The 25,956-nt window shown below is 63.9% G+C and overlaps 14 protein-coding genes across 14 annotated transcripts; 12 read left to right on the top strand and 2 right to left on the bottom strand.

Moving 5' to 3' along the window:
- Positions 1–787: 787 nt before the first annotated feature.
- Q8F55_004442 (uncharacterized protein) lies at positions 788–1,360 on the top strand (the record flags this gene model as incomplete). Its single annotated transcript, XM_069352957.1, has 1 exon — positions 788–1,360. The coding sequence occupies one exon, from the start codon at positions 788–790 to the stop codon at positions 1,358–1,360; it is 573 nt and encodes a 190-aa protein (XP_069210375.1).
- Positions 1,361–3,464: 2,104 nt separating this feature from the next.
- Positions 3,465–4,808, top strand: Q8F55_004443 (uncharacterized protein; the record flags this gene model as incomplete). The annotated part of the gene is made up of 12 exons (XM_069352958.1): positions 3,465–3,482; positions 3,523–3,540; positions 3,574–3,633; positions 3,669–3,825; positions 3,864–4,000; positions 4,035–4,142; positions 4,189–4,257; positions 4,314–4,378; positions 4,416–4,486; positions 4,531–4,554; positions 4,601–4,719; positions 4,755–4,808. The coding sequence occupies 12 exons, from the start codon at positions 3,465–3,467 to the stop codon at positions 4,806–4,808; spliced, it is 900 nt and encodes a 299-aa protein (XP_069210376.1).
- A 123-nt stretch (positions 4,809–4,931) lies between these two features.
- Positions 4,932–5,381, bottom strand: Q8F55_004444 (uncharacterized protein; the record flags this gene model as incomplete). Its single annotated transcript, XM_069352959.1, has 1 exon — positions 4,932–5,381. The coding sequence occupies one exon, from the start codon at positions 5,379–5,381 to the stop codon at positions 4,932–4,934; it is 450 nt and encodes a 149-aa protein (XP_069210377.1).
- Positions 5,382–5,803: 422 nt separating this feature from the next.
- Positions 5,804–7,948, bottom strand: PNS1 (pH nine-sensitive protein 1; the record flags this gene model as incomplete). The annotated part of the gene is made up of 6 exons (XM_069352960.1): positions 5,804–6,839; positions 6,878–6,950; positions 7,003–7,020; positions 7,221–7,299; positions 7,405–7,471; positions 7,509–7,948. 6 exons carry the CDS (start codon positions 7,946–7,948, stop codon positions 5,804–5,806), a joined length of 1,713 nt encoding a protein of 570 aa, XP_069210378.1.
- A 963-nt stretch (positions 7,949–8,911) lies between these two features.
- Positions 8,912–9,937, top strand: Q8F55_004446 (uncharacterized protein; the record flags this gene model as incomplete). The annotated part of the gene is made up of 2 exons (XM_069352961.1): positions 8,912–9,206; positions 9,252–9,937. The coding sequence occupies 2 exons, from the start codon at positions 8,912–8,914 to the stop codon at positions 9,935–9,937; spliced, it is 981 nt and encodes a 326-aa protein (XP_069210379.1).
- A 463-nt stretch (positions 9,938–10,400) lies between these two features.
- Positions 10,401–10,775, top strand: Q8F55_004447 (uncharacterized protein; the record flags this gene model as incomplete). Its single annotated transcript, XM_069352962.1, has 1 exon — positions 10,401–10,775. The coding sequence occupies one exon, from the start codon at positions 10,401–10,403 to the stop codon at positions 10,773–10,775; it is 375 nt and encodes a 124-aa protein (XP_069210380.1).
- A 311-nt stretch (positions 10,776–11,086) lies between these two features.
- Q8F55_004448 (uncharacterized protein) lies at positions 11,087–11,590 on the top strand (the record flags this gene model as incomplete). Its single annotated transcript, XM_069352963.1, has 1 exon — positions 11,087–11,590. The coding sequence occupies one exon, from the start codon at positions 11,087–11,089 to the stop codon at positions 11,588–11,590; it is 504 nt and encodes a 167-aa protein (XP_069210381.1).
- Positions 11,591–12,254: 664 nt separating this feature from the next.
- Positions 12,255–13,307, top strand: Q8F55_004449 (uncharacterized protein; the record flags this gene model as incomplete). Its single annotated transcript, XM_069352964.1, has 1 exon — positions 12,255–13,307. The coding sequence occupies one exon, from the start codon at positions 12,255–12,257 to the stop codon at positions 13,305–13,307; it is 1,053 nt and encodes a 350-aa protein (XP_069210382.1).
- A 556-nt stretch (positions 13,308–13,863) lies between these two features.
- Positions 13,864–14,607, top strand: Q8F55_004450 (uncharacterized protein; the record flags this gene model as incomplete). The annotated part of the gene is made up of 1 exon (XM_069352965.1): positions 13,864–14,607. The coding sequence occupies one exon, from the start codon at positions 13,864–13,866 to the stop codon at positions 14,605–14,607; it is 744 nt and encodes a 247-aa protein (XP_069210383.1).
- Positions 14,608–14,998: 391 nt separating this feature from the next.
- On the top strand, positions 14,999–15,640 carry Q8F55_004451 (uncharacterized protein; the record flags this gene model as incomplete). Its single annotated transcript, XM_069352966.1, has 1 exon — positions 14,999–15,640. One exon carries the CDS (start codon positions 14,999–15,001, stop codon positions 15,638–15,640), a length of 642 nt encoding a protein of 213 aa, XP_069210384.1.
- Positions 15,641–16,164: 524 nt separating this feature from the next.
- Positions 16,165–17,644, top strand: Q8F55_004452 (uncharacterized protein; the record flags this gene model as incomplete). The annotated part of the gene is made up of 3 exons (XM_069352967.1): positions 16,165–16,795; positions 16,835–16,969; positions 17,004–17,644. The coding sequence occupies 3 exons, from the start codon at positions 16,165–16,167 to the stop codon at positions 17,642–17,644; spliced, it is 1,407 nt and encodes a 468-aa protein (XP_069210385.1).
- A 209-nt stretch (positions 17,645–17,853) lies between these two features.
- On the top strand, positions 17,854–18,972 carry Q8F55_004453 (uncharacterized protein; the record flags this gene model as incomplete). Its single annotated transcript, XM_069352968.1, has 2 exons — positions 17,854–18,337; positions 18,374–18,972. The coding sequence occupies 2 exons, from the start codon at positions 17,854–17,856 to the stop codon at positions 18,970–18,972; spliced, it is 1,083 nt and encodes a 360-aa protein (XP_069210386.1).
- Positions 18,973–20,227: 1,255 nt separating this feature from the next.
- Positions 20,228–21,437, top strand: Q8F55_004454 (uncharacterized protein; the record flags this gene model as incomplete). The annotated part of the gene is made up of 3 exons (XM_069352969.1): positions 20,228–20,853; positions 20,897–21,017; positions 21,063–21,437. The coding sequence occupies 3 exons, from the start codon at positions 20,228–20,230 to the stop codon at positions 21,435–21,437; spliced, it is 1,122 nt and encodes a 373-aa protein (XP_069210387.1).
- Positions 21,438–21,792: 355 nt separating this feature from the next.
- Positions 21,793–25,491, top strand: Q8F55_004455 (uncharacterized protein; the record flags this gene model as incomplete). Its single annotated transcript, XM_069352970.1, has 1 exon — positions 21,793–25,491. The coding sequence occupies one exon, from the start codon at positions 21,793–21,795 to the stop codon at positions 25,489–25,491; it is 3,699 nt and encodes a 1,232-aa protein (XP_069210388.1).
- Positions 25,492–25,956: the final 465 nt, after the last annotated feature.

Here is a 25,956-nt window from a genome sequence, read left to right on the forward strand (position 1 = left end):
GAGTGTCGCCGCCGAAGGTGAGGGGATGGAACTTCCATGAACATCTGGACATCGCTAAGTACCATCATAAGGGTTGTGCCTTCTTTGTTAAGCCCAGTTTCATCATGCTTGTTGGCTATTCCTCTCAGGGTGTCGATGATGACGCCAACGCAACGCGAAATTGCGCGATTCGGCACGCAGAGGTTGGATGGCTAGCAACGGTGGAAGAGAAAGCATCACTTCGTGGTCAATAGGTAGATGGCAGGCCTCAACAATGCAGAGGGTCGTTCAACGCGTGAAGTGGCCTTGGATGATCACAGACTGGGCCAGTGTCCAGCATCGTGTTGTGAGAATGTCGATTGGAGACGCGAAATCATTCGATTTTCAATCTGGATCCACCCACGGCATATCAGGTTGAGATTGTTCCGAGTCGCTCTCACGAGATAGGCACATCCCTAGCCTGTATTTGGCACAGCAGGGGAGCTGGTCGAGCCTGTCCGATGGCCGGCGTACATACCACAAGCCCCTGATATCCAGAGGAGCTTGACTTCAATCCGCAGGCGTTTGGCGCTGGTATGTCTTGGCGAACAGACCAGACGAGCACAGGATGCCAGGGGGTCTCTTGGCGACTGAAGATGGTTTGTATCGCTGCTGTTGGCTTCTGTTGGGTATAAGACTGTCGTGTAAGATGGTGACTCCCCAACAGCTCAACCACCTCAGTAGCCACACCAACTCCCTCCTCACTATACACCGCGTGGCCCTCCCCCTTTGCCCACAGCTCTACATCGTACCATAGACTCCGCCCACCATGAGCACCACGAGCGTCTCTGTCCCCATCCTCCAGCTGAACTTCGCGAGCGGCACAGCTGCGAACTGCATCCAGTCTATCTGCGGATTTAACACGGGCGAATGCGGCCTCGAGCCGCGTCAAGTGGAGGTCCAGATCAAGAAGGCTATCGACGCCAAGGCGTGTCCTTCCGACCGGTCGTTCATCAACATCACCACCACCGGTCTGGACAAGACGATCCCCACCAATGAGTACCCCGGCACGTGTACCTTCAACAGTGCCGCCTGTGCTTCGGCTGTCTGTGGGCTCCTGCACACGGCGGTGAACGCCACCGACGGCAAGTCCATCTGTCACGCCGACCCAGCGATCGCGGACGCTGCCGTCTCTGGCCGGTACTGGTTCGCCTCCAATGCCACGGCCTGCAAGGACGACAAGCCCGTCTGCAAGGGATTCGACGACTACGTCAAGGCCAGTGACCCGGCACCCAAGTCCGGGGCACCTGTCAATCTGGCTGTGTCGGCTCCCCTGGCGATCCTCGCCGCGACAACCGGGCTTCTCGGCCTAGTGGGTGCTTGCGGGTTTACGCTTGCCTAGAGTAACCGGCGCGCCACACTGTAGTTTATGGTCAGGCCATGAGCTTTGGCGCCGTGGTTGTAGGACGCTGTATACCCCAAGAAATGCGGATGAAACGTGTCCCTGTGCTCTGTTCGAACGCACGACAAGCCTGGCTCGTGTCTGGGTGTCGCTGGAAGTGAGTGACGTGCTCAACTACATAGTTGTTCCTAATTGTGTGTCCCGTGGGCCTGGAATCCCTTGGCATTTGTTGACTGCAGTTGTTGGGTTGCCTAGGAACCCGAAACGCACATTCTGGCTCGCTTCACGTTGTGCCACAGAGCAAGAGTCGCATTCCGCCGTCTGCCGCACCCCCAATCCAATCCGACACCCATCGCACCCGCAAAACACACCCATTCCATAGGTAGCACGCCGTACACATAAGTATTACACCTACATGCATATTGCACCCACATGCATATCGCACCCACAGATCCAAGTATCGACACAACGAATGAAAGACCCGCGAGGCCGGGATATGGGCGGCAAGCACCAGGCCGGCCCGGCAAACGACGGCGTGCCCCTCGAGCTGGCCGTGGTCAGCTACGCCTTGCGGTCGGGAGAGACTTGTTGAGTTCTCCTGGCACTGGATTAATTGAGCCCTAGCAGAACCGAGACCAGCGAGGATCACACGACCGTGGGTGTGTCTTGCCGCCACATTGCTCGTACCGCGTAGAGCTCCATGACGGATCGGCAGAGCAGTGGCAGGGGTATGGTGGAGTGAGTGAGGGCACGTCCGGAGGATGTTATGTAACTTGACCTGCTAATCTGCGGATTGATGGCGATATGGATCTGGCGGCGGCAAGTGGTGCCGACTTCGCACATCCCCGATCCGCACCTCCGACCCGCCCATGTACTAAGCTCCCGCGATGAACGAGGCCACGAGCATGTACCAGGAGGGCCAGAAGGTGGCTCTGCCAGCTTTGGCAGCCGAGCGGAAACACGTGCAATCGCGTTCCAGCCACGTCATATCTTTTGCCCACCCCCCAGTCTTCCATAGCGCCAACCTTACTGCCCTGCACCCATTCTACACAATACGACGGATAACGGGGTTTGCAGCACCCCGCCGAGTCGAGCCGCCGCGGAAATGTGTGCCGGGGGCCTCCCCGCCCTTGTGGTCAGCGATTCGAGCGATCTGGGGCTCGACCGGCCCGGCTGTCGCCCGTCCCCAACCCGAAGCAACCCCCTCTAGTCTTCGGCACTCGTGGTCACGCTTGTGTGCTAGCTGTACTCGACACGGGCACTCTGTTCAGACCAAGGGGCCATCGCACGCCCCTCCGGCCGACGTTCTTCAGTCCGCCTCACTAGCTACCTACCTCCCGTCGCAGTGTTCGGTATGGAAAGCGACGGGACGTGCGGCATCCGGAGTCGAAGGCAGTGTCGTCGCTCGGGGTCTACGATGTTGATTGAGGCACAGGTCGGGACTAGACTCGTGATGGGCTGGGAAGGTGGTGACGCCCTGGTCTAGGGGCGCGGCAAGAGGACAAGACGTGCGCTTATCTGGCACCATAGAGCAGCTCCATCCGCCCGTGATATAGGTTGTCAATTGCAGCATATTCTCCGGTGCACCAAGCGCGGACGGCGCATACGCTCGTGCCCTTGGCGTCCAGCTAGTCACTGAAGGCACGACAGCTGACGGGGCTGGTCCACGTGCCGCGCGTCTCCGTGGCGCTCCTGGCGGGTGACTCTTCGGCAGGTGACTCACGGCGAGAGGAAGGACGGGGGGAGAAGAAGACGGCCAAAGTCGTCAGGTGGCTGCGTACAGCGCGGCTCAGCCGACATGACGCATTCGAGCGCCGTTACATCACCGAACCTTCCATGGACGGAACGCAAGTGGGTGACACAATACCGCGCTAACGTGGCACAAACTTTAAACCTTGAGCTGGGAATGTTGGTAGTTGTCAGTGGCATCCTGCGTACATGACGCGAGGCTGCTCAGCTCCTTGGACGTCGGATTGCGGGGTCTGTCGAGTGTCACACCTCGAGGGTACCCCCTCTTCCCACAGATATAAGAGAGTCGTTTGCGTCGAGACCTGCCCTCCAACCCCTCCTACTTTCGCAACTTCAGCCCCAACCGAACACAACCATGGCTCCCGGTGACAAGGTGAGCTTTGGGCGTGTTATCGTGCACCGCTAACTCCCAGCTCGACGCGGCCCTCAACGTAAGCGCTACTCTATGCCCAGGCTAACCCCAGACCCTTGTGGGCAAGCTCAAGGCGATGGAGAAGTTTGACAAGACCAAGTTTGCCCTCTCGGTGAGCTGCCAACACGGCGCCACGGCTGACTCCAGCTCGATGAGATCTGGGTCTTTGTCCTCGACTACGATTGGCAGACCAACGGTTCACCCGGCACCACCGCCCAGCGGGGCGGGTCCCAGCCCCTGCTGACCCTCACGGCCAAGGAGGGCGAGTTCTCGTACTCGAAGGACGCTCCGACCAAGGGCACCCGTACGTTGGCTGCTGCGGCGGCCGGGCTAACCGCGCAGAGGTCTACGCTCTGCAGGGCCCCGAGGACCTGTTCGTCTCGTTCATTACCCCCAACGACGTGTGGGCTGAGCAGAAGCTCGACTCGTGGACGCTGCTCAGCGGCGGGCGTGACAAGAACACTCAGGACGACGTGGCCGTGAGTCGCTTGGCCTGCAGGAAACTAAGAGCAGTACTTCCTCGACCAGCTCAGCTGGGCGGCGTACCAGATCGACGGTGACAAGGGCATCAAGGAGCAAGCGACCAAGCTCGGGCTGCCCAAGAGCAGCGAGGCCTTCCTTGTGAGCGGCGTCGTCTGGAGAGAAGCTGAGAAGCTCACCCCGCCAGAGGGTCTACTTTGCCGTGCGCAATCTAATGTCGGAGAACAATCCTGCCAAGGGCAACTTCCTCGAACAGGTATGCGCTGATTCGCCATATGCAGACGCGGGGGTCGCTACTGAGCGAGCTTGCAGATGAAGCCGAAGGACATCTACGACTTTGTCGTAAAGGGCGACAACCCCGACCCGGTCAGGCTTCGGTAAGCTGGAGGGGGAGAAAAAGAGCTCACCGTCCAGTGTCAACACTGGCAGTCACCAGCCCGGCAGCGGCAGCGTGACCTTCAACGTCAAGAACGACAACACGGCCAGTGAGTCGCACGACGCAGTGCAACGCAGCAGCTGACACAGACAGAGATCACCTGGGTGACTGACGACGGCAAGTGTCTCTGCGGAACGTATGGGCTCTGCTAACAACCCAAAAGAAACGTTCTACAACGCCGTGGTCAAGTATGACAAGAAGACGACGGACGAGGCTTTCGCCGCTGGCAAGATCACCGTCTCGCCCAAGCCCGCCACCAAGGCGGACAAGGACTGGGCCGCGGTGAGTGGGCCTGAAGAGCAAGTCTGACGGCACAGTACCTCTTCGACCACCTGGTCTTCAACTTTGGTACTTTTGGCAGGTACACCTAGGTGCGGCGAGGATTCGCCGTCAGCTACATAAGGACGTAGGATCAAAGTGCCGAGATGTGAAGAATGAATGTTTTGCGCCGAGAACTCATTACATGACTGTGATGCATGAACCGTGGTGGGAGCCTACTTGCCAAGCTTGGCCCGAATATCCTCAGGCAGAGACGCATACCACGCCGCCTCCTCCCCCACCGACTTGGGGAGCACCTTGCCAAACTCGACCAGGCCGTCGACGGCAATGTCGTCAAGGTAGACCCACACAAACTCCCTGCGCACGCCGCTGATGGCCGCCACGTCGTCGACGATCCCGAGCGCCACTTGCTCCTTGAACTCGGGCGTGCGGCCGGCCTTGATGTCCCCGCGGATCCAGATATGCCCGCGCGCATCCGCCTCGGACGCGGGTTCGCCGCCGACGTACCGCGTCGACGTGGGGCCGTCCTCGTCGATCACGACCTGCGCGATGAACTTGGGCGCGCCGGACGCTTGGTTGTGCCGCGTCGTGATGGCGCGCGCGAGCGCCAGCTTTTGTGCCGCGGAGAGGAGGCCGGCGGGGACTTTGGCGACGTAGGTTGGCATTGTGCGCTGGTGTGCTTGGTGTTGCGTGCTTGCTTCTACATGTCTTGCTTCTATGCGTGGCACCCTTATATTCCGTTCTGGGGAGCGGGCGACTTGGACTCACCCGGTGGAGGTAGGCACTTGTGAAACGACCGATTTGTTGCTTAGTAATCAGCGTGCCGATGCCGCGGTCGAGATGGAATCCGGTTTCATATCACCGATCAACATGCGCAATGGTCAACGCGTCAACGAGGCACCTCGGCACTTCGGAACCTCGCTGTGGTGGGCAGGGACCATCGCGGCGTCTGGCGTCGGTCACATGACTGCCGACGGCAAACCTCGGTGCTTGGCACGCACATTTATGCGCCATCCGCCCAGTCGCCATCTCGCCACACTGTGCATTAAATCGTATACTTCGTGTATCGCATCTATGGACGCCAGAATTAGTAGTTTTGGGGAACACCCTGGACGACACGCGGGTACTTCTGGCGGATCATCTCAAACAGAACAGGAGCACGCTGAGCAAGCACCATTGGGTGCTCGCCGAGGCCGACAAAGATTGTCGACGTGCCGGCGTCAAGCGCACGGCCGATCGTCACCGACAGGTTGATGCCGATGAGGAACGAGAAGAGAATCACGGGCGCAGTGTACTGCCCGTCGGCGTTGTACGAAGGCTTGGTGAAGCGCAGGTAGCAGTAGCCAAACAGGCCGCACAGGAAGCCGTTGATGTACGAGCCCCACATGATGAGCATGCTGACCAGCGAGTCGTTGACGAGCGCGTCGATGCCGCGGTCCTTGAGCAGCTTCCACGTGTCCTTGGCAGCCGGGATGTAGGCCTTGCCGTATAGCGAAATCTCAATGTAGGCGTACTTGTTGAACCACGCGACCAGGCCACGGATGCACGAGACACAGCAGGCGGCGCAGCAAGCAAGGATGGCACCGACAGTGTCGCCCTGGGACGACTCGGACGACTGGAGCATCCGGAAGAAGGTCTCGAGGAGCTCGAGGAGCGTGACGATGAGCGAGCCAAACGCAATCGAGCCGAGCGAGACGGTGCAGGCACGCATGAGCGCCTTCCACGAGGCGTTCTTCGGGAGACCGGTGCCGTCGTTCATGCGGGGGCCGTAGTAGTACCATCCTGAGGGGGTCAGCATACCGAAGCTGTGCTTGTTCTCACCTCCAAAGACACCGCCGGCGAGCGTGCAGAGCACAATGTTGGCGACGACCTGGCTAGTCCAGAAGAACGAGAAAGTCGCGTAGACGATCAAGCCCGTGACCTTGGCTGACGAGCACGAGCCGTCGCCGACGCACGCGGCCGAGTTGGGGGTCCACTTGACGTAGATGGCAATGACGGTGAATGCGAACCAGACGCTAAGCGCAGCCTCGACGATAAGGCCAAGGATGACGACAACATAGACCGAGGGGTGGTGCTTGGTGACGTCGATCGTGGTCTGAACGAGGAGCTTTGTGAACGGGATCCTGGCTGTCAGTGGCGGTCGAGGGTGTGGCTGGCTTACCTCTTGCGCATGAAGAAGTACGACAGCACCGAGATTAGGGCGATCACGGCGAAGATGATAGCGCCCGACCAGTCTGTGCACGTTAGCGCGGGGCCTTTTGACTGCCGATCGAGCAGTGCACGTACACTTGTTGATAAAGTACCCTGCGCAGACTGTCAGCTTGCTGTTCGGAACACAACGCGGACTCGTCGGAAATCATGCGCGCCCATCTTCATCCGAGTACGACTCCCTGGCGTTGCGGGATGCCAAGGGTCGTGCCACCCTGAGCCGTGACTTCCAGGCCCGTGACGGACGCGAAAACACAACTGAAAACCACTCTCCAAGCCCAGTGGATCCCACTCACAAATACAGATGCCAATGTTGAGGATGACGGTGAGCGCGAGGGTCACCTCCATGATGACCTTGGTGAACATGCGGACAAACTGGGCACGATGATGTCAGCCTCTGTCCGTGCGGTGGCCACGGCGGCCTCTGTCGTCGACGCCACCTCCACCGGCGGCGTACGCGCAGCCGGGCTTGGCACGCACCATGAGCCAGACAAACGACACGACGAGTGCGAGACCGCACACGCAGAGCAGGAGGTAGACCGTGTGACTGGATGGGTGAGCTGTTATCCGATGTCTCCACCCACTAGTTGAGAGTGACGCTCGAACCCGTGCCGCCCTCCCTGGCGTTACCGAGGCCGCCGCCGAGGCCGTTGTACTGCACAAACGTGCGGATCGCGATGGCCGAGACGACAGCCCAGCCGACGAGGTTTGCGATGAAGAGGACGAGGAAGATGGGGTCGTTGAGACGCGTCTTGGGCTTGAAGCGCTGGCCCGTCTCGGCCGTCTGTTGCGAGTGTGGAGCCTCATCTCCCCAGTTCTTGTCGCCGCCGTACTCGGCGTCGATCTGCTGCTGCTGCTGGTGGTTGGGCGGGGGGTACGACGGCGCGGCGTACGTCTGGCCCTGGGCGTACGGCTGCGAGCTCTTCATGTCGTACTGCTGCTGGTTGGGGTTGATGGGCTGGTACGACTGGGGCGGCGGCTGGTACTGCTGCTTGTCGCCATTGTAGTACTGGGCGGCGCTCATCGTGGTGCGTGTGGTGGGCGAGATGCCCTCTGGTCCTTGGTAACGAGTTTGAGAGATGAAGAGTAGAAGCAAAAGGTCTCAAAACCTTGACTGCGCGATGGCCAGGACGAGGCTCTTGGCGGCGAGGAGGCGAGGAGGGAGCGCTCGCCGCCGGCGGGGTGCAAGAAATGTGACCATCCGAGGGACAATTCCGACTTGTTTTGGGCAAAACAGCCACTAGGCGATCGAGCAGCATCAGGGCAAGTCACGTGGTCATCAGGGTCCACGCACGTGGAATCTGACGTCATTATGAAATCTTGTAAACAAGACGCTGAAAAGGGGAGCGACGGCAACGCGCTCGTCGTTCTTCACCTCTTATCTCACTTGCTTGGGAGCATCTCTCTGAGGCAAGAATGTCACACGTCAACGAGGACATAGAGAACGAATCAAGCCTTACGGGAACGGTCTGGAGGGCGGGGTGACACTGGCTTTCGGCGCAGCCAGGGCACGACACCTCGCGAAGCTCCATCAAACTCACGCTCGTCCTCGACTCGCGACGAAGAACAATAGGGGGGCTGCCTCCCCTCGGAACAATGCGCCAGCAATTGTGTACGGCTGCAAGAAGGTGGGTGGCTCATAATACTCACTCACGGTGGCCGTGTGCTGTGTGGCTTCTACTCGCCCTGACGGCGTGTGGACGCGCCTCGCACTGGCCCGATCCTTTTGTCACCTCACTCAACCAAACTAGCCACTTGTCGCAGTGATCACCTTCGCACACATCCTGTCGCTCATTGTTCGTGTATTCTCCAAAGGCCCCAAACTACGACACCTCTTGCTCTCATGAGAGATAGCAAGGTGACGGCTCGCCCTCAACTGAGACGACTCTGATTTCTCTCCAACTGTCACAACTTGTCCCCTCCTCACGGCGGCTGTCACAGCCCCTCCCATACTCTCACCAGCTACCTCACCGTTACGGCCACCACCATGGACAACACACGCCCGAAGCGCGCTACTCGTGCCCCCTACAAGCTGGACCCGTCCGCCCTGCGCCCGCAGAAAGCGGCAGCGAAGCGTAAGGAGCCCACCAGCGCACCAGCCCCCGCCCTGAAGGCGCGTCGTGTGGGCAACCGCCGGGTTCCACAGAACGATGCGGCACCAGACATCGCCGCACCAGACGTCGCCGCACCACCCGAAGCCGCCGTGGCCGGTAACGCCCCACTGCTCGACGGGGCTGCAGCCGCCCCCGCCCAGCCGAACCCAGGCCCAAACCCTCTGATTGGTGAGTAGCCCAGCATGTGTCCCGCACACCGCCTGACACCCACAGCTGCACTCGCCGATGAGCTCAAGACCCAGCTTGATATCACGTTCCGCAAGCACTTCCGCGAGCACAAGAAGCAGCTGGGGACCCATCTCGACCGCAAGTTCCGCGAGCAAAAGAGGCATATCAACTCCAAGCTCAACGCACACAAGAAACACTTCAAGGCCGACATTGACGCGGCAAAGGTTGACATCAGGGCACAGCTCAAGGCCGACCTGGACGCGGCGAGTGTCGAGGTCAAGGCACAGCTCAAGACGGATATCGACGCGTCCAATGTGGAAGTCAAGAATAGCATCGACGCGTCCAAGGTCGAGCTCAAGACCCAGCTGAAGGCCGACATTGACGCGGCGAAGGTCGAGCTCAAGGCCCACATCGACACGTTCAAGACTGAAGTCAACGCCCACATCGACGCGTCCAAGGTTGAAGTCCGGAACCACATCGACGCTGCCAAGGTTGATGTCAAGGCGCACATCAAAAAGTCCAAGGAGGAAGTGATTGACGGAGTCGACGACGTGTGGAGCACTCTCCTGGAACCACCGGGTACCGTGGATCGCATCGAGAAGAAGGTGACCAACTTGGATACCAAGGTGGACAGCCTTTTCACCAAGGTGACCAACCTCGAGACCAAGGCGGACAACATTCAGGCCGCCGTCGACGCGCTCTGGGGCGACGAAGACGGAGCTGAACTCTGAGCACGTCGTGTAACAGTGAGTTGAGACGGTGGCAGGATGACGCTGACATGGGAGGGTTGTTGCAGAAGGGGCTGGGCAGCGCGCCGGGCTGCCAGGGCTGGTACACTCGTCGACGCCGCAGGCTGGCGAAGAGGGAGACTCTCCAACAGCCAGCCGGCAGATGGCGTCAAGGCATAGTTGATACCCCGAGGTAGTAGTCGTCAATGAATCTAATGACCATTGTGCTGCCTGAGCGTGCGCATCCTGCTCATCATCACTCCCGGCTGATGGCCTGGAGAATAGAAAAACTCGCTCTCCTCGTACGGCGACAGCCGCCATTGTGCTGGTGGCTCAGCCACCAAGCTACATCATCCGAGAAAGGCGGTGATGGCATAGCGACGTGGTCTGGCGGTATAAATGAACCCCAGCCCCTCCCATCCGCTTGCTCCTCACCACTTCACTACCAAGCGAGCCCACCCACAGAATGCCCCGTACCGAGCCCACCCCCTCCGCCGGCACCGCCGCACCTTCCCCTCCCGCCACCCCTCCCGCCGCTACGTCCAGCGCGCCGACCGCCACCACCGTCGAGCAGGCCATCCTCGCCGCCCTGAAGGAGAACACGGCCGCCATCGAGAGGCTCAGCACACGCCTCGACGCGCTCGCGAACCGCACCACGCGTGCCGAGATCGCGGCCCGCAATCTTGGCGCCACGCTCCGCAGCGTGCAGGATGGGGCGGAGAGCATTCGGGCCATCGCGGTCGCTGGGGCGCTGCAGGCGCGCCGGGGTAATGAGAAGGTTGAGGCTGTTCTTCGGCTTTTGGCTGGGCTGGAGGAGGACCAGGTTGTTGAGTGGCCATAGTGCAACCATGCCTCCATCGACCCATCGACCATTGGCTCCTTTTTCGCTCCTCCTCCGCCCCACGCTCCTCCTCCTCCTGCTCGACTGGCCCCTCGTACATAGCTCTGTTCCCGCTACGTAGTATCCCATGAACTATGCTACCGCTACGAGGTTTGACCAGCCCAAATCCTCGCAGGAATGACGAGAGTGGCGCTCCTCGGCGGCGCCACCACCGCGGCGCGACCCGACGCCGCCGTGCCAATGAGAGACCTCGTGCATTACATACTACGTACTGTACAGAGATACGAGATAGCATCTCAACATCGTCCACTATGTCCAGACACAGATTCACGACCCCCGAGCGCGTCGCCATCGGCGCAGAGGCGCAGAAAGGCACGCCTGAGCGCATCCAACACAAGTTCGGCTGCAGCCGCGCCGAGTTCTACGACCTCAAGAAGCGGTACCGGCAAAACAGCCCCCTGAGGACCAAGCACGCCAGTGGTCGGCCATGCAAGTTGACCATCACGGACGTGCCCAAGATCGAGCGCGTGCTCAGACGCGTGCACCGGGCCAACGAGCATCTCTCCCTCGAAAAACTCGCCGAGGAGTGTGCCGCAGTCGCGCCTCGTGTCCACCCCAACACGCTGCGCGCTTTCCTCCGGCGCTCTATCACCCCTCACACGCAGCCCACTGGCTACCCTGTACACCGCTCCCGCAGGTCCCAAGCCTCACCCTCACACACCACACTGGCCCGTTCTCCTCGTGCTGCCCTCACGCCGACAAAGGAGAACGGAAGCAGGAAGCGTAACCGCCCGTCGGCTGGCAGTGGTACCTGATCCAACATCCCATTCTGAGGACGAGGGAGGCGTGGAGTGTAGACGCCGGCGCGAGGCGCGCTGTGCGCTTGGGTGCCTGATCCGCGGTTTGGCTGTCCGACACACTCAACACAATGGGGATCCTTTCGACAATGGCGAGCAGATCTCCTCGACAAAAGCCGGTACCATCTCGACGACGACAACCCACACGCCGCTGATCGCATGTCACGTCCTTTGTACTTTTGTCTGATGCTATCTCGTGTATGCCTCGCATCATCCTCGTGCTTCTCTGCGTTTCTCTGCACTGAACAAGCCAGATGAAGTAAACGTCGCTGCACAATGGCGCAGCGACGGGAGCGTGGCACACAATGGACTGAACAATGGGCTTCCAGATAGCAGTCTGCAGCCTGGGAACCTTGGCAGTCGGCCTGCAATGGCCTTTGTCTCGTCCAGCGGTGAGTCCCACACCTTGATCAGCGACAAGACAACCTGGCGCCTGCAGCTATAAGCAGCAGCTTGGCTACCCACATCTCCTCGCTCAACTATCCCCCCCGATCCAACACTCAACCCCCTTGCAATCTGCACACCTCGTGTACAACTCTTACAGCTTGCAACTCTCCCGACACCTCCTCTGCACCCAACCCCCTTCACCTCAACACACCCCAAACCCCCCGCCCACACCACCATGCCTCCCGTTCGCCGTAACAGGGCCGACACGTCCCTCACCAACGCCGGCCCGAGCTCCAACCTCGCCGCTCTCAACGACCCGGCCAACCACGGCCGTGGACACCGCCGCGCTGCTTCGGCCGCTCCGTCTGCCGGCCCCTCCACTGCCCGCCGAGTCTCACCTCGCCCCGCCGCCGCCGCCAACGCCGCAGGCCAATCCCGCCGCCGCACTTCCCGCTCGCGCTCGGCCAACCTTCCCGCGCCTGCCGCCCAGCCCCAGCCGCCTCCTGCCGACGGTGCTGCCATCCCCGACGTCCCTCCAGCTGGGGAGGTCGCCGCGCTCCCAGCCGGGGGGGTTGACGGCGGTGCCGTCGCCCCCCTGCCTCCTGTCGCCGAAGCTGTGGACGAAGAGGTCGATGAACTCGACGACAACGACGTCGACGAACTCGTTGACGAACTCGCCGGCGAACCCGCCAACCACCCCGCGCCACCCCCCGCTGGGGAGATCGCCGCGCTTCCAGCCGGTGAGGTCGACGCCGGCCACATCGCTCCTCTGCCTCCTGTCGACGAAGCAGTGGACGAAGAGGTCGACGAACTCGACGACGACGAACCCGCCGACAACCTCGCGCCACCTGTTCTCCCTCCCATCAACGCTCTTCGTGGCCCGCGGGGCCTGCGTGGCGAGCGTGGGCCCGCCGGTCCTCCCGGCCCACCTACCCTTCCTGCCGGCCTTGCCGCCCAGTTCCAGACGGCGCAGAGTGCTATCGCTGCTCTGGAGGTTCGAGCTAATGACGACGGTGCCCATACCAATGCCCTACGCATTCGGATGGAGAAAGTTGAGGATAGTCTGACTGTTATCGCCGATCTGCGAGCCGACATCGCGGGCCTTATCGAAACCAACATGGAGAAGGACGCCCGGATCGCCACTCTTGAATTGCAGGTGACCACCCTCACAACCTTGGCAAACCGACTCCTGAACCGTCTCGCCACCGCCGAGACCAAGATCGACAGCCACACAGACGCAATCATCGACCAAGCGGCCCTAATCGACCAGCTTGCAGACCACTCCTGAGTCGGTGGAGTCAACTCTGTTCAGTAATGTTCCTGCCCACGCCTCGACGCCTCTCCGCGGGGTTACGAACTTCACGCCGTTACGACCTGGTTCTCTTCGCCGCCTCCCCTTCCCGTCATGCCAAGATACCAAATGATCACTGGATACTCATTCATAATTTTGTCCATTGTTAATCTGCGCATGCAACGTGTCGCTTGTGTTTTCGTAACAGGCATTGTTCAACGATTGATGATCAAAAAATGTACGGCGAGTGCCACGAGCCCCACATTGACAGTGGTGGCTGTCGGCTCTGCTTTACTCATCAGAAATGTGATGGACGTCGAAGGGTGTACAAGTATGAGAGATCAGTGGGGATCAGCCTGCATCGACAGCCCCCACTGTCAGAGCCTCCCCGGCCCCCCCGCCCTCTACCCATCCCGCACCCATCGTTTGCAATTGCATACGCCACTTGCAACTCGACGAACACTTCTCCACCCACCAACACCTCTCCACCCAGCCAACACATCTCCACCCACTCAACACCTCCCCACCGACCCAACCCCAACGCATACCCACCATGCCTCCCACTCGCTCCGACAACTCCCTCGCCACCGCAGGCGCCAAGTCCAACCTCCAGGCTCTCAACAACACCGCCAACCTCGGCCGTGGACACCGCCGGGGCGCGTCGGCCGCCCCTCCTGGTGCCGCAGCCCGCCGAGGCTCACCTGCTGCCCCCGCTGCGGCCGCTGCAGGCCCATCCCGTGCCCGCGCATCGCGCACTCGCTCAGCCAGTATGCCTGCGGGTGTAGCTGCCGGCGCGCAGGCTGGCGCCGCCCCTGCACCTGCACCCCAGCTTCCCGCACTGCCTGGCCCGCCTGCCCTTCTCGGCCCGCCTGCCCTGCTTGGCCTTCCTTTCAACGCTGCCAACCTCCACGCCATCCAAACCGCCGTCGCGGCTCTGACTGGCCAGGTGACCACTGTTAGCGTCGATGTCGCTGCCTTCGTCGCCCGGATCACGGGCATCGAGGAGGGCCTGGCCACTCAGAGCGCCCAGGTCGACATGAGCCGGCAGCTCACCACCACTTTCCGGGCCGAGGTCACGGCGCTTCGCCAAGCCCACACCGCACAGGCTGCTCGGATCTCTGCCCTTGAGATCAGTAACGCCACCCTCCAGCAGGAGATTGTGGAGCTTCGCAGGCTTCCCCAGGCTGTGGCAAACCTGGCAGGCCGTGTCAGCACCCAGGCAATTGGCCTCAACAACCACACCACTAGGCTCAACGACCACCATGCGGCTATCAACCTTCTCACTAATGCCCCTTGAGCAGAGTTCATGCTGCTCCGCAAGTCATACCCAGATACGCCATACCCCAGCACAAGTTTTCCATTCTCTATCACAGCTTCCCTATTTAGTATTGGCATGAATTCTCTTATTTCTGTTCTCTGATTCCAGACAGTGTTGTCGACAAAAGAAAACGAAAAAAGTGATGCCACAAACCGGTGGCGGCGCCACACCACCGCCCACCTTCAATCCCCCCGAACTGAGCACACCTCGAGCACCAGGCAGATATGATGGCCAGTGTGACGCATCTACATAAGGCGGCCCGGTACCAGTGAATCTTCCCAACAATCCCCTTACCCCCGCCCTCTATCATCTCGCCCGAGCATACCAATCGGACACTCCCAACCACCCACCCATCCCCTCCTCACCCAGTATGCCTCCCTCACGCAGGATTGCCGCAATCGACACGGCGCAGCGCAACGCCGCGGGCCGCAAGTCCAACCTCCCAGCCGCAGACCACAACGCGGCAGACTACGGCCCAGGGAAGCGCAGGCGCAACCCTCCACCCGCTGCTGCTATGACCGGCGTCAGGCGATGTGCCACTCGCTCTGCTTCCAGGACTCGTCTTGCCCCCGAGACGCGCAGTGGAGGTGATCGCTCCCCCAGTCCTTCCGGGCCAACTGGTCCACCCGGCCCCGAGGGTGCGCCTGGTCCGCCTGGTCCCCCCGGTGCCGTTGGCCCGGCCGGTGCTGTCGGTCCCCGGGGCGCCGCCGGAGGCGCGGGCCCAGCCGGACCACAGGGCCCACAGGGGATCCGGGGCCCGCGTGGTCGCACTGTAGCCGACCACTTCCAGTGTGCAGCTGCTGTCGCTGCCCTCGATGCCAAGTTCAACGGCATCGTAACGTTCATCAGTGGCATCGAAGCCACGCTGCGCGCGACACGGACGTGGCTCCAGCTGGTTGACAACGACGTCAACGAGCTGAGGCGCAGGTTGAACGCTCTGCAGAGTGAGGAGGGGAGCGACTGTGCTTCGAGTGGGGTGGAGGATCTGCTGGGGGACGGTGGCGGCGTGTGATCTCGGCGTGGTGACCACGCGCCGGCGCTCGCCGTCGCCGGTGGCCCTGCCACGGGCGGCTGGCGCGGTGGCCGCACCTGCCGGCTGCTTGCATGGCGCGATGTACTCAGGTTCCCTATCTGTCCCATTGTCCATAGTCCATATTGTTGTAGTGCTTCTCGATGAATCGGCCGTTGTGCGTGAGGGCGAGCAGGCCGAACATTGTTCGCCACAAGCCGCCAACTGAAAGTGGCGGAGTGATCTTCGCACTCGCACCAGCACGCACCTCCTTTGTCGACAACAGCAGCCACCGACACGCACCCACAGCGACAATCAAACGTGCCCTCCCGTCTGCAGCTCATTGTCCCGCCGATCAACGATACGCGCAGTGACAACCACCGAGCCTTGTTCGCTCGCGACTCCCGCACCACTCATGGCCGGCCCCTTGTTCTCGCCAACAGGACGCTCTCTCGCGACCGTTTAAGATGAACAGTCGGTGCACGTCTTCGCCCTCATCCCTACTCCCCACAAGTTGACAGAGAGCAATGTCCAGCCCCCAGCCAGCCCCTCCCAACGCGCCCGCCCTCGACAACGACGCCGAGCTCGCGCAGCAAGCCAACCCTTCTAGTGACGACGCACAGGAGGTCGACACTTCGCTCGACGACGCCGGCGCAGACCTGCCAGCTTCTGCCAGCGCTTCCCCAGCCCCCAACGTCCCTGCCAACCCAGTCGCCAACTCCCCTCCACCGGCTGTCGCCAACCCCGTTCCGCCCGCCATCGCCAACCCCGCTCAGCCTGCCATGGCCAACCCCGCTCCGCCTGCCGCCGCCTACCCCGCTCTGTCTGCCGCCGCCAACCCCCCTCCGCCCGCCGCCGCGCAGCCACGCCGCTCTGGCCGCACGACTAGCCAGGTGGACAGGTACACCAACTCCGCCGCGACTGCTGCGCAGGCCGCGCAGTCCGCCACCAACCAGCGCAAGCGCTCGCGCGCGCCCGACGCCGGCGCCGACGTGAAGCCCAACATCAAGAAGACCAAGACGCATGCCGCGGACGTGAAGCCCAAGATCAAGAAGGCCACGACGCCTGCCGCGCGCGCAGGCTCGGCACCCCGTCCAGCCGCCCCTCGCAAGCGCGCACCCCCTGCTGCTCCGCTCGTCCCTGCCGCGGTCGCAGCGCGTAAGTGATTCCGAGGGGGACGAGCTAACCTCCTAGCAGCTGTCCTCGCCGGAGCGGGGGTGGAAGGCGCCGCCCCGGTCCCCGCCGCTGCTGTCCCCGCTGCAGCTTTGCCCGCTGCAATGGTGGCCGCTGCAGTTCAAGCCGCCGATGAGCCGGTCCCATACGGTCCTCAGGGTGAGTCGAGCCCCACGTTGTATCTAACAAACAGTCCCCAGCGTGCTCGATGTGATGGCTGGGTTTGCAGCGTTCCAAGCGCGTGTGGACCGGCGCCTGAACGCTGTGGACGAGCGCCTCAACATTATCAACGGGCGCCTCAACATTGTCAACGGACTGTTCGACATTGTCCACGGGCGCTTCAACACTGTCAACGAGCGCTTCAACTTTGTCAACCAGCGCTTCAACACTGTCAACGCGCGAGTCGTGGCGGTTGAGGAAGTGAACAACACCAACAACGCGCTCCTCCTCCTCGTCCATCACAACGCAGCTGCCAATGACCAAGCGCAGCCCGTTAACGGCGAGGACCAGCCTGCCGACGCTCCGGCGCCGTTCGGACAGCTCGTGGCCGGCGTTGTGCCGATTCCCATGGCGAATGGCGTCGCCAACGGCCAAGCCGTCCCCAACGGGGACGCCGCACACGTCCCTAACGGAACCGGCGCCCCCATCGAGGACCCAGACGCCGCGGCGATGCTCGCCACCGAGCCCGGCAGCCCCGACATCGAAGACACTGACGGGCCCGTCGAGGGGCCGTTGAACCACCCGCTCGTCGCTGCGGCGCAGGCTGCCGCACAGCAGGCTGAGGCTGATAGGGCGTACGAAGACGCGCGCCGCGAGGGCCGCATGACCAGGTGAAATGCGGGCCGAGTCCGGTGATTCCGTAGATATGATGAATGCAGACAGTGTGTTGTGTGTTGTTTGTGGCATCCCCGCCCCCGCACTGACCAGTCGGCGGCTGCTCGCCTCGCCTGCTCGCGTCGACGGCTCGCCTGTCCGCTCGCCCCGGACAGACATACTTAAGATGCCCCTGTCTTCCCACATCCACCAACCCGCCACCAACTATCATGTCGCAGCACCAAGTCGACGACGACGTCACGAACGGCGACTACGCGCTCTGGATCGCCACGGGGGCCATGGGCGCGCCGAGACCCGGCAGCGACAGAGCCAGAGCGAGCCAGGCTGCCGGCGCCGCATTCTCGCCGCCGACGCCGGGCACGCACACCGACAACGCGAGCCCCACCGTCGATGCTCTCGGCCCCGCGACAGCCGCCAACGCCCAGCCCGCCACCCAGAACGCGCAGCCAGCCCGCCCGCCCGGCAACTTCAACTGGCCCGACGAAGCGCCGCCCACGTACCCGCAGCAGGCCGCGACGTACCCACCCTCGGCGGCACACACCGGACTTGCCCAGGGTGCTGGTCAGAACACCTACGTCCTGTGCCCACACGGCATGCTCGTCGGCTATTATGCCCTGTGCAACTCGGCTCCGGCTCCGGCGGCACCCGCGCCCGACGTGGGCCAGCTTCTCACCCTTATCAACAGCCAGAACAGTGAGTCAGTGGCGAGCGCCCCAACTGACAGAGCAGAGGCGATCAGCCACCTCTCGGAGGAGATCAAGGCCCTGCAGCGCTCGCAGCAGGTGCTGTACGCCGACCTGAGCACGTTCAAGTTCGACACCAAGGCGTCGCGCAGCAACGGCAGCAACGAGCTCGCGGGGCTGCAGCACGAGCTGGTCAACACCAAGAACCGCGTCGGCGTGAGCGAGTACCGCTCCGCCGTGGTCGAGAGCAACTTGGCCAGCCTTATCCCGCTGCACACCGAGGTCGGCGCGATCAAGAACCAGCTCGTCGTGTTCGAGAAGCGCCTGACCGCGCCGCTGCCCGTCGCGGGCGCGACGCAGGCCTCGGTCGCAATCGTCAACCACGAGCTCATGAGCATCCGCCAGCACGTCGCGGCGCTCGAGTCGCACTCGCTCGCGGTCGACCAGCAGATGATCACGACCGACTGGAAGGCGAGCCAGGCGTACAGCAAGCTCGAGATGCTCCGCGCCGAGGTGAAGGGTGCCGTCGACAAGGCCGAGGGGCGCATCAAGGCGCTCGAGGACAAGGTCGAGGCCGAGGTGGTTGAGCTGGACAAGAGGGTGGCGCTTGTGGAGGCCGAGGCGGAGGCCGCTGAGGACGAGTAGGGGGTGGGAGCGGTGGGGGCGTGTTCCCGACGACAACGGGGTTGACGCCCGGCCAAGCGAACGCCGAGTTGGAGTGCAGACGACATACAATCCATGAGTGGAGTAGCATGACGATGAAGAGCACACAGTGTGAAGTCAAGTGTATGTGCGTCAGCTGTGCAGTGTGTATTCAGTGGCAATGACGACAGGGAGGACACGGAGAAGAGCGAAGACGAGCAGCCACGTTGTGCCACTCTTGCACGCACGCACAGGTGATCCTCCAGCCATGACAGTCTCTAGCAGTAGCGTCGGCGGGACCGCGAGTGGAGTGCCGAGCACGGCACGCAGCCCCGCCTAGCTTGTTCCTCGGCACCTCGGCACGCCAGAGTGCACGCCGCATTCCGCTGCCCCGCGATGGTCACTCGCTCATGGCGCTGCCCACCTCCCCAGCGCTACCGGTTCGCGGGCCGTGCGTGCCAGTGGCGCCGGAGCCCGCCCATTCCGCACCAAGCGCACCGAGTTGGACGGGATCGTCGGCGGCGCGTGGGCCGTTGTCGGCCGTGAGGACTAGCGGACTGCAAGTGCGCCGCGCGGCGCGGCGACGAGCAGCCTGCTGCTGGTGCATTCCGCCGCCGTCAGAGTGGGTGAATGGCCGATCGGCTTTGAGAGCAAGGTCAGTCTGGGGGTGGCTTGCGGCTTGGCGCATTGCGGCGCGGGGAAGCACGAGGAGGTGCTAGCGCTGCGACTCTCCGACATCCTCGGCGTGTCGGCGTATCGGTGATCTCTGCGCGGTCGGTGCTAGCGGCTCCGGATGCCGCTGCGGCGTGCTTGGGGCCGGTGGGCGGGGATAGGCGATGGGCGGGAGGGACATGTCGGGTTGATGTCGGAGTGTCTTGCGGGGCCCGGCGGCTCGAGGCGATTGATACCCCGCCGCCGGCTTGCCATCGCCGTCGCCATCGCCGTCCGTCGGCGGCAACGCCTCCACTGCACGCCGCCAAGCATGCTGACCAACGCCAACACGCCTTGGATGCATGCTCTGGCGTCAGTGCTGCGACGACGCGACGCCGAGACGGACCTCGACCCGACCTGCGTCGTCGTCGTGATTATCCGACCATCGGAGATTCCCCTCGCGCACCAAGTCGCCCCCCATCAAACACCAACGTCGCCGTGAGAGCGGCCGCGTGCATGGCTGGCATGTGATGCATGCAGCTAGCTCCCACAGGCATCAACGAGCGAGCTATGCGACTGTCTTTTGCACCGTATCTCTGCTTGCATCATGGTCGCCTGGCCAAGTCGAAGTCGACGAGCGACCACAAAGGAAGAGGCCCTCCCCCCACCAGCGACACAGCCCACCCCGCCCTCCTCAGACGCGACGCTCACCCCGCTCCTCAGCTTCGAGCGCGACCTGCGCACCCTGCTCCCGCCCCAGCTCCGCCGCTTCCTAGGCTACCGCGAGCTCGACGCGTCCGGCGCCGACGTCCCGTCCCTGCCGCTCCAGTTCCCCCCGTTCAGCTGGCTGGGAGCCCTCTCCCCAGCGCACGAGGTGTGGCTCCTCTCCTTCCTCGGCTCGTTTGTAGGCATCGCGCTCGTGGAAATCGTCAACGCGACGGCGTTTCCGGACCGCGGCGTGCCCCTCATCATCGCGAGCTTCGGCGCGACCGCCGTGCTCGTGTACGGCACGAGCGACTCCCCGCTCGCACAGCCCCGCCACGTACTGGGCGGGCACATCATCTCGGCCGTGCTCAGCGTCGGGGTCACGCGCCTCTTCCGCCATGCGACGGGCTACCACTTGACGCTGACGGCTGAGACGGGCGCGCTGCGGCACGTCGTGTGGCTCAACGGCGCGATGTGCATGGCGCTGTCGCTGCTGGCTATGCAGATTACGGGCACGGTGCATCCGCCGTAAGTCGACCCGAGGCGGCCTGTTCGGTGCTAACCCCGCTAGCGGCGGCGCAACAGCCCTCATCGCAGCGGTCAACGAGGACGCGGTCGAGCTGTCGTGGCGGTACATCTACCTCGTGCTCATCTCTGCGCTGCTCATGACCGGCTGGGCGCTGTTCATCAACGTGGGTCGCGTCGTGTGCCGAGTCTCCCTCCCGCTGACCCCGCAGAACGTCGGACGGCGCAGGTACCCCACCTACTGGCTGCACGGCAAGCGCCTGTTCGTGGCGACTCCAGACGGGAAGGACGAAGAGCGCTACGAGGACGACGTGCAGATGGCCGCCGAGCAGGGGAGCGGCTTCGGGTTCCGGGACCTCTCGCGGGCGTTATCGCGCGAGACCCAGCTGGCGAGGGTGCGCTCGTCGCCGCTCAGCGCGTGGGCAGAGGGCGAGGGCAGCCCCGAGCTCGAGGTGGTCCGCACGCCGAGCGCGTCGCCTCACCGTGGGCGGAGTGCGCGGCGCGAGCGTACCCCGCGCCTCGCGAGCGCGCCGCCGCTGTCGCGTGGGGTGTCGGCGGCCAGCGGGGGGACCGGGGGGAAGCGGTAGGCGCGGAGGGGGGTGGGGGAATGCCCCCTACGTCACGGCGCGTTTCATGAGGCCGCGGTGGAGGCTGGTCTGGACGACTCGGACGACTTGTTGTACGATATCACAATGCTACATGCATACTAGATGTTGGCGAGTCGCGAGCACTGGTGGGGCTGGAGCATGCTCGAGTTGCGAGCGGCACTGCACTGCCTTGAGCGCGTAGTGCGACGGCCTGGCGGGGGCGCCGAGACGGCGAGACGGAGACGGGCAGTGGGCAGTCATGCCCGCGATGCCGCGACGTGCAACACGGCCAAGTAACCGAGTGCACGCTTCATAAGGTGGCCGCGTCCGCAGCATGCACTCTCTCCCCACGACAATGACCTTCAACCTGAGACCGCCTGCGCCGCCGAACGGCGTCGGCGTCGGCGCCCCACCACCCCACGGCGCCTTCACCTTCGCCGCACCCCCACCTCCCAACGCCGGCCCGCCCCCACCCCCTCCCCCGGCCGGCTTCCCCGGTCAGAGCCCGCGAGTCCCGCTCCTCGTCGGGCCGCCGCACGCGCCCCACGACGCAGCGCAGTGGACGCTCGACGCGCTCTTCCACGTGCTCAACCCCCTGCCCTCGTGCCAGCGCTGGGGGAGCGTCCAGCGCATCGGGCGCGCCCTGGCGGCGCAGGGGCAGCAGGTATACGCGGCCAACCTCGTCTCGGCGCTCGAGGCCCTCGACAACTTCTACGCCCGAGGGCTGGCAGCCGGGCTCGCGACCGCCGCCGGGCTGGTCGCGTGGACGCGCGCCCATGTGGGCAACGGCGACCCCGTTATCCAGGCGTGGGCCCTCCGCTCGGCCCAGAGGCTGGGGGACGCGATCGACGACGCGGCCTTCACTGACGTCCTCTCGCCGACGGGGCAGGCGTCCGCCCCGCTCGCGGTGAGGCGGCGCATGCTCGACTCCCTCGGGGGGAGGGTGTCCCTCGTCGACTCGCTCGTGGCAGGGTGCATGGACTACAGGGGACCAGGGCGGGACCCGGACGCGGCGGAGCGCGTGCTCTCGTTCGCCTCGGCGCCCGTCGTGGCAACCCACCTCCCCGAGCTCCTCCACGCCCTCCGCCACCCAAAGCGCCTGGCGAGGCGGCACCCCGAGGAGCTGGTCGCCGCCCTCGAGGCCGACCTCGCGCGGGCGGCCGGCGCGCCGGGCGGCCGCGCCGAGCGCTGGTGGGATGCGCACAAGCGCACGATCGCCGCGCTGGCAAAGTACGCGCCGGGCCTCGTGCCGCGCATGTGCGCGTGGGCCGACCAGTGGGGGTACGTCGTGGACGCTGAGGGCGCGCCGAGCCCGTTCCCCCAGGTGCTCCTCGAGCGGGTGCCCCAGCTCGTGCGGTACGAGCCTGACCGGGTGGCGCGGCTCGCCATGCGCGGGGTGGAGCTGGCGACGACGCGCAACGCGAGGCGCAGGTGGATGGAGGGCGTGAGCGACGACGTGTTGGCACGCTACGCTGCGTGGGTGGCGCCCGACGTCGAGGAGCTCTTCGGCGCGCTCCCGCCCCACCGCAGGCTGGTCGTCGCTGCCCAGCTCCTGGGGAAGGTGACGCACCTCCGCCTCGCAGAGCTGCTGCACCGCTCCAACAGCCACGCGCTGGCGCTCACCGCTCTCAAGGACATGGAGTGGATAAACGACGGGTTCGCGCTCCAGGCGGCGTGGTGCGCCCTCCTCCCGCCGCGGCAGGCGCGCGGGCGCATGCTCGACGCGGCGGGGTATGGCACCGACGCCCAGCGGCTCGCGGCGTGGCGCACGCTGTTTGGGGGTGCGGCGCGCGCGGGCGACGAGGCAGCGCTCACGGACGCGCTGGCTGAGCTCTCCAAGCAAATAGGGCACGAGACGGACGAGGAGCTGCACCCCCGCTTCCATGAGATTGTCGCCCGCGTCCCGGCGCGCCTGTTCGCCGCAGACGCGCTGCCACACCTCGAGAGGGTCATCGGCCAGTTCCTCGTCCCCTGGGGCCCGGAGCACCGGGACCTCGTGCCCCGCACCTACGCCCAGCTCGTGATGAGCATCATGAACACGCACCCCTCGTCGGCGGTACACGTCGCGTGGTGGAACAAGTTGTTCCCGAGGATGCTGGCGTTTTTCTCGCCCTCCAACCCGGTCAAGGTGGTTTGGGGCCTGTTCAACGTGCGCAAGGGGGAAGAACACGCCGTGTACGCCGCCTTCAAGCCCGTGTTCGACCAGGAGCGACCGCAGTTCAACACGCTCCTCGCCGTCTGCCGCGCGCTCGGGCCCAAGGCCGCCCGCCTGGCGCCGCTCCAGGCCGAGCTCCAGGCGGCGATTCACAACCCCCAGGTCTTGGACTCGCCGATCGGGGCAGAGGAGCTCGAGCGCGCAATAGGGTACTACCTCGCCGACTCTGCGACGCGCGACGCCCGCGTCGCAGAGGTGCTCGCGGCGCACCCCTCGTCGCCGAGGCTCGGTGTCGTCGCGGCGCGTCTCTTTGATGCCCGGACAGACCTCGTCACACCCTTCCTCACCAAGAGTGTGCCTGTCGGCGTGTTCAACGCGCCAAATGAGGAGGCGTACATTTTCCCGTGGCGCCAGACGGCGCATCGCCTCACCGTCGAGCAGCACATCGTCCTGCGCGACATGCTCGCCGCGCGCCTCCGCCAGCCCACGACGTGGGATGACCCCGGCCCGGGCGACACCACGGCAGTGGACAAGATGGTGGCCATATCTACCCTCGCCTTCCTGCACGGCGGGATCGACGTTATCAAGAGCTGTGATATCGACGCCGTTGCGGTGCACATTTCCCTCCGCGCGATGGTGGGCAACCCCGAGCAGACACCCGAGGGCATGTTCCAGAACCTCCAGGTGCCGCCGTTCGCGCGCACTGTGATGAGCACGGCGTGGCGCTCGTCTCTGCGGGTTCGTTCGCCAAAGCTCTCGGACGACCTCTACACCGTCATGGCCGACGCCAGCATCCCGAGGTTGACGAGGGCTGACGCTGCGCGCATGGCCGCGTTCCGGTGCCCTGTCGGGGCAGCCATGACCATGCTGGCACGGTTTGCGAGCGTCGCCTCCCAGAGGGACAGCAAGTGGGCGTGGCGCGTGGCCGTCAAGCTCGCAGTGCGTCACCTCCTCACCGTCGAGGATACGTGGCACTTTATCGACGCTGCCATCGACAAGCACGGCACGGCCATGCTGCGCCTCCTCGTCGACGTCAAGCCGTGGCGCATGCCACAGTCGGTGCGGGAGCGGTACGTCAAGTACCTCGTCCCGCTGCTCGAGCACGACGACGACGACCTCGCCCGCGCCGCCGTCGAGAACATCGACCCGTGGATTCCATACTCGGCCGACATCATCCCCGGGCTCTCGCGCATCATCGCAAACCTCGACATTGAGGACGCCGCGCTGTGGAAGGCGGCCGTCGACAAGCTCGCGTACGCGGCCACCGACGACGCGACCGTGGCCGTCGCGTGCGCCACGGTTAAGACGCTCGTCGACGCCCCGCAAGGACCTGATGCGGGAGAGGACGCCGACCGGCCGGCGTACCGCCGCGTAAAGTACTTTGTCGAGAGGTACGACGAGGATCTGACCGACGACGACCGGTACCACCACAGTGTCATTCGCGCCCTGTCCGACACGCTCGCGACGCACCCCGAGCTCTTCTTTGACGCGGCCAACATGTTGCTGTCCACCATCAACCTCGAATGGCCGGCCGAGATGATCGTCGAGCACCTCTTGCTGTTTGCCGACCGCGCCGGGCCGTTCTCTGGCATGCACGCGGGCCTGTCGGCCAGCGTCGGCCAGGTGATCAAGGGGCGCAAGAGCACGCCCGAGCGCCTCGAGACGCTCATGGCCGTGGCAAAGACGCTCGTGGCCAAGGACGACCTCTTCTGCAACATGATGGGAAACTGGGTCGTCATAGAGGCCGGCAGGCGCGCAGGGTGGCCAGAGGCGTGGCGAGATCTCCTGCGCAAGCTACGCCGTCATCCGCGGATCGAGGTACGCTACTTTGCCCTTCAGGCGGATACGTGTGCGGGGGAGGGGGAGGACGAGGGGGAGGAGGCCGAGGGCAGCGAGTAGCAGTAGGAGGAGCAAGGCATGCAGGCAGAGTCACTTGTAAGGGTTCCGCCCGTTGTGTGGCGTCTGCGCTAGTGACGTTAGCGGAGCAGTGATTGAATAAGAAAGGTTAGTGACCCCTGGACACCTGGACACGTTATTAATACCGCCCGCCGCGGCGGCGGCGGCGGCGCGGCGGGGGTGCAAGCGAAGGGCAGGCGGGGAAGTCAGGCAGTCAGCCAGTCGGGCAGTCAGCCAGCTAAACCTTTAAGGCCCCCGAGAAGCCCGGATATCGCTGCTGGCGCTGGCTGGTGCCAGGCTTGCGGCACCACGCGCGGCTCTGGTGTGTTTAGTGGTCCTTGTAGGCGAGGTACTCTTCGGCTCGTCGCCGGCTGGGTCAGTAGATCCACGCACCCCACGCTGCGTCGGTTGCTCGCTTGCTCCTTCCCGCTCGACGCCGCCGACGTCGAAACCCACTCACCCCTCCAA

The sequence above is a fragment of the Vanrija albida genome (assembly GCF_041260175.1).
Source record: "Vanrija albida strain AlHP1 chromosome Unknown contig_3, whole genome shotgun sequence".
NCBI lineage: Eukaryota > Fungi > Basidiomycota > Tremellomycetes > Trichosporonales > Trichosporonaceae > Vanrija > Vanrija albida.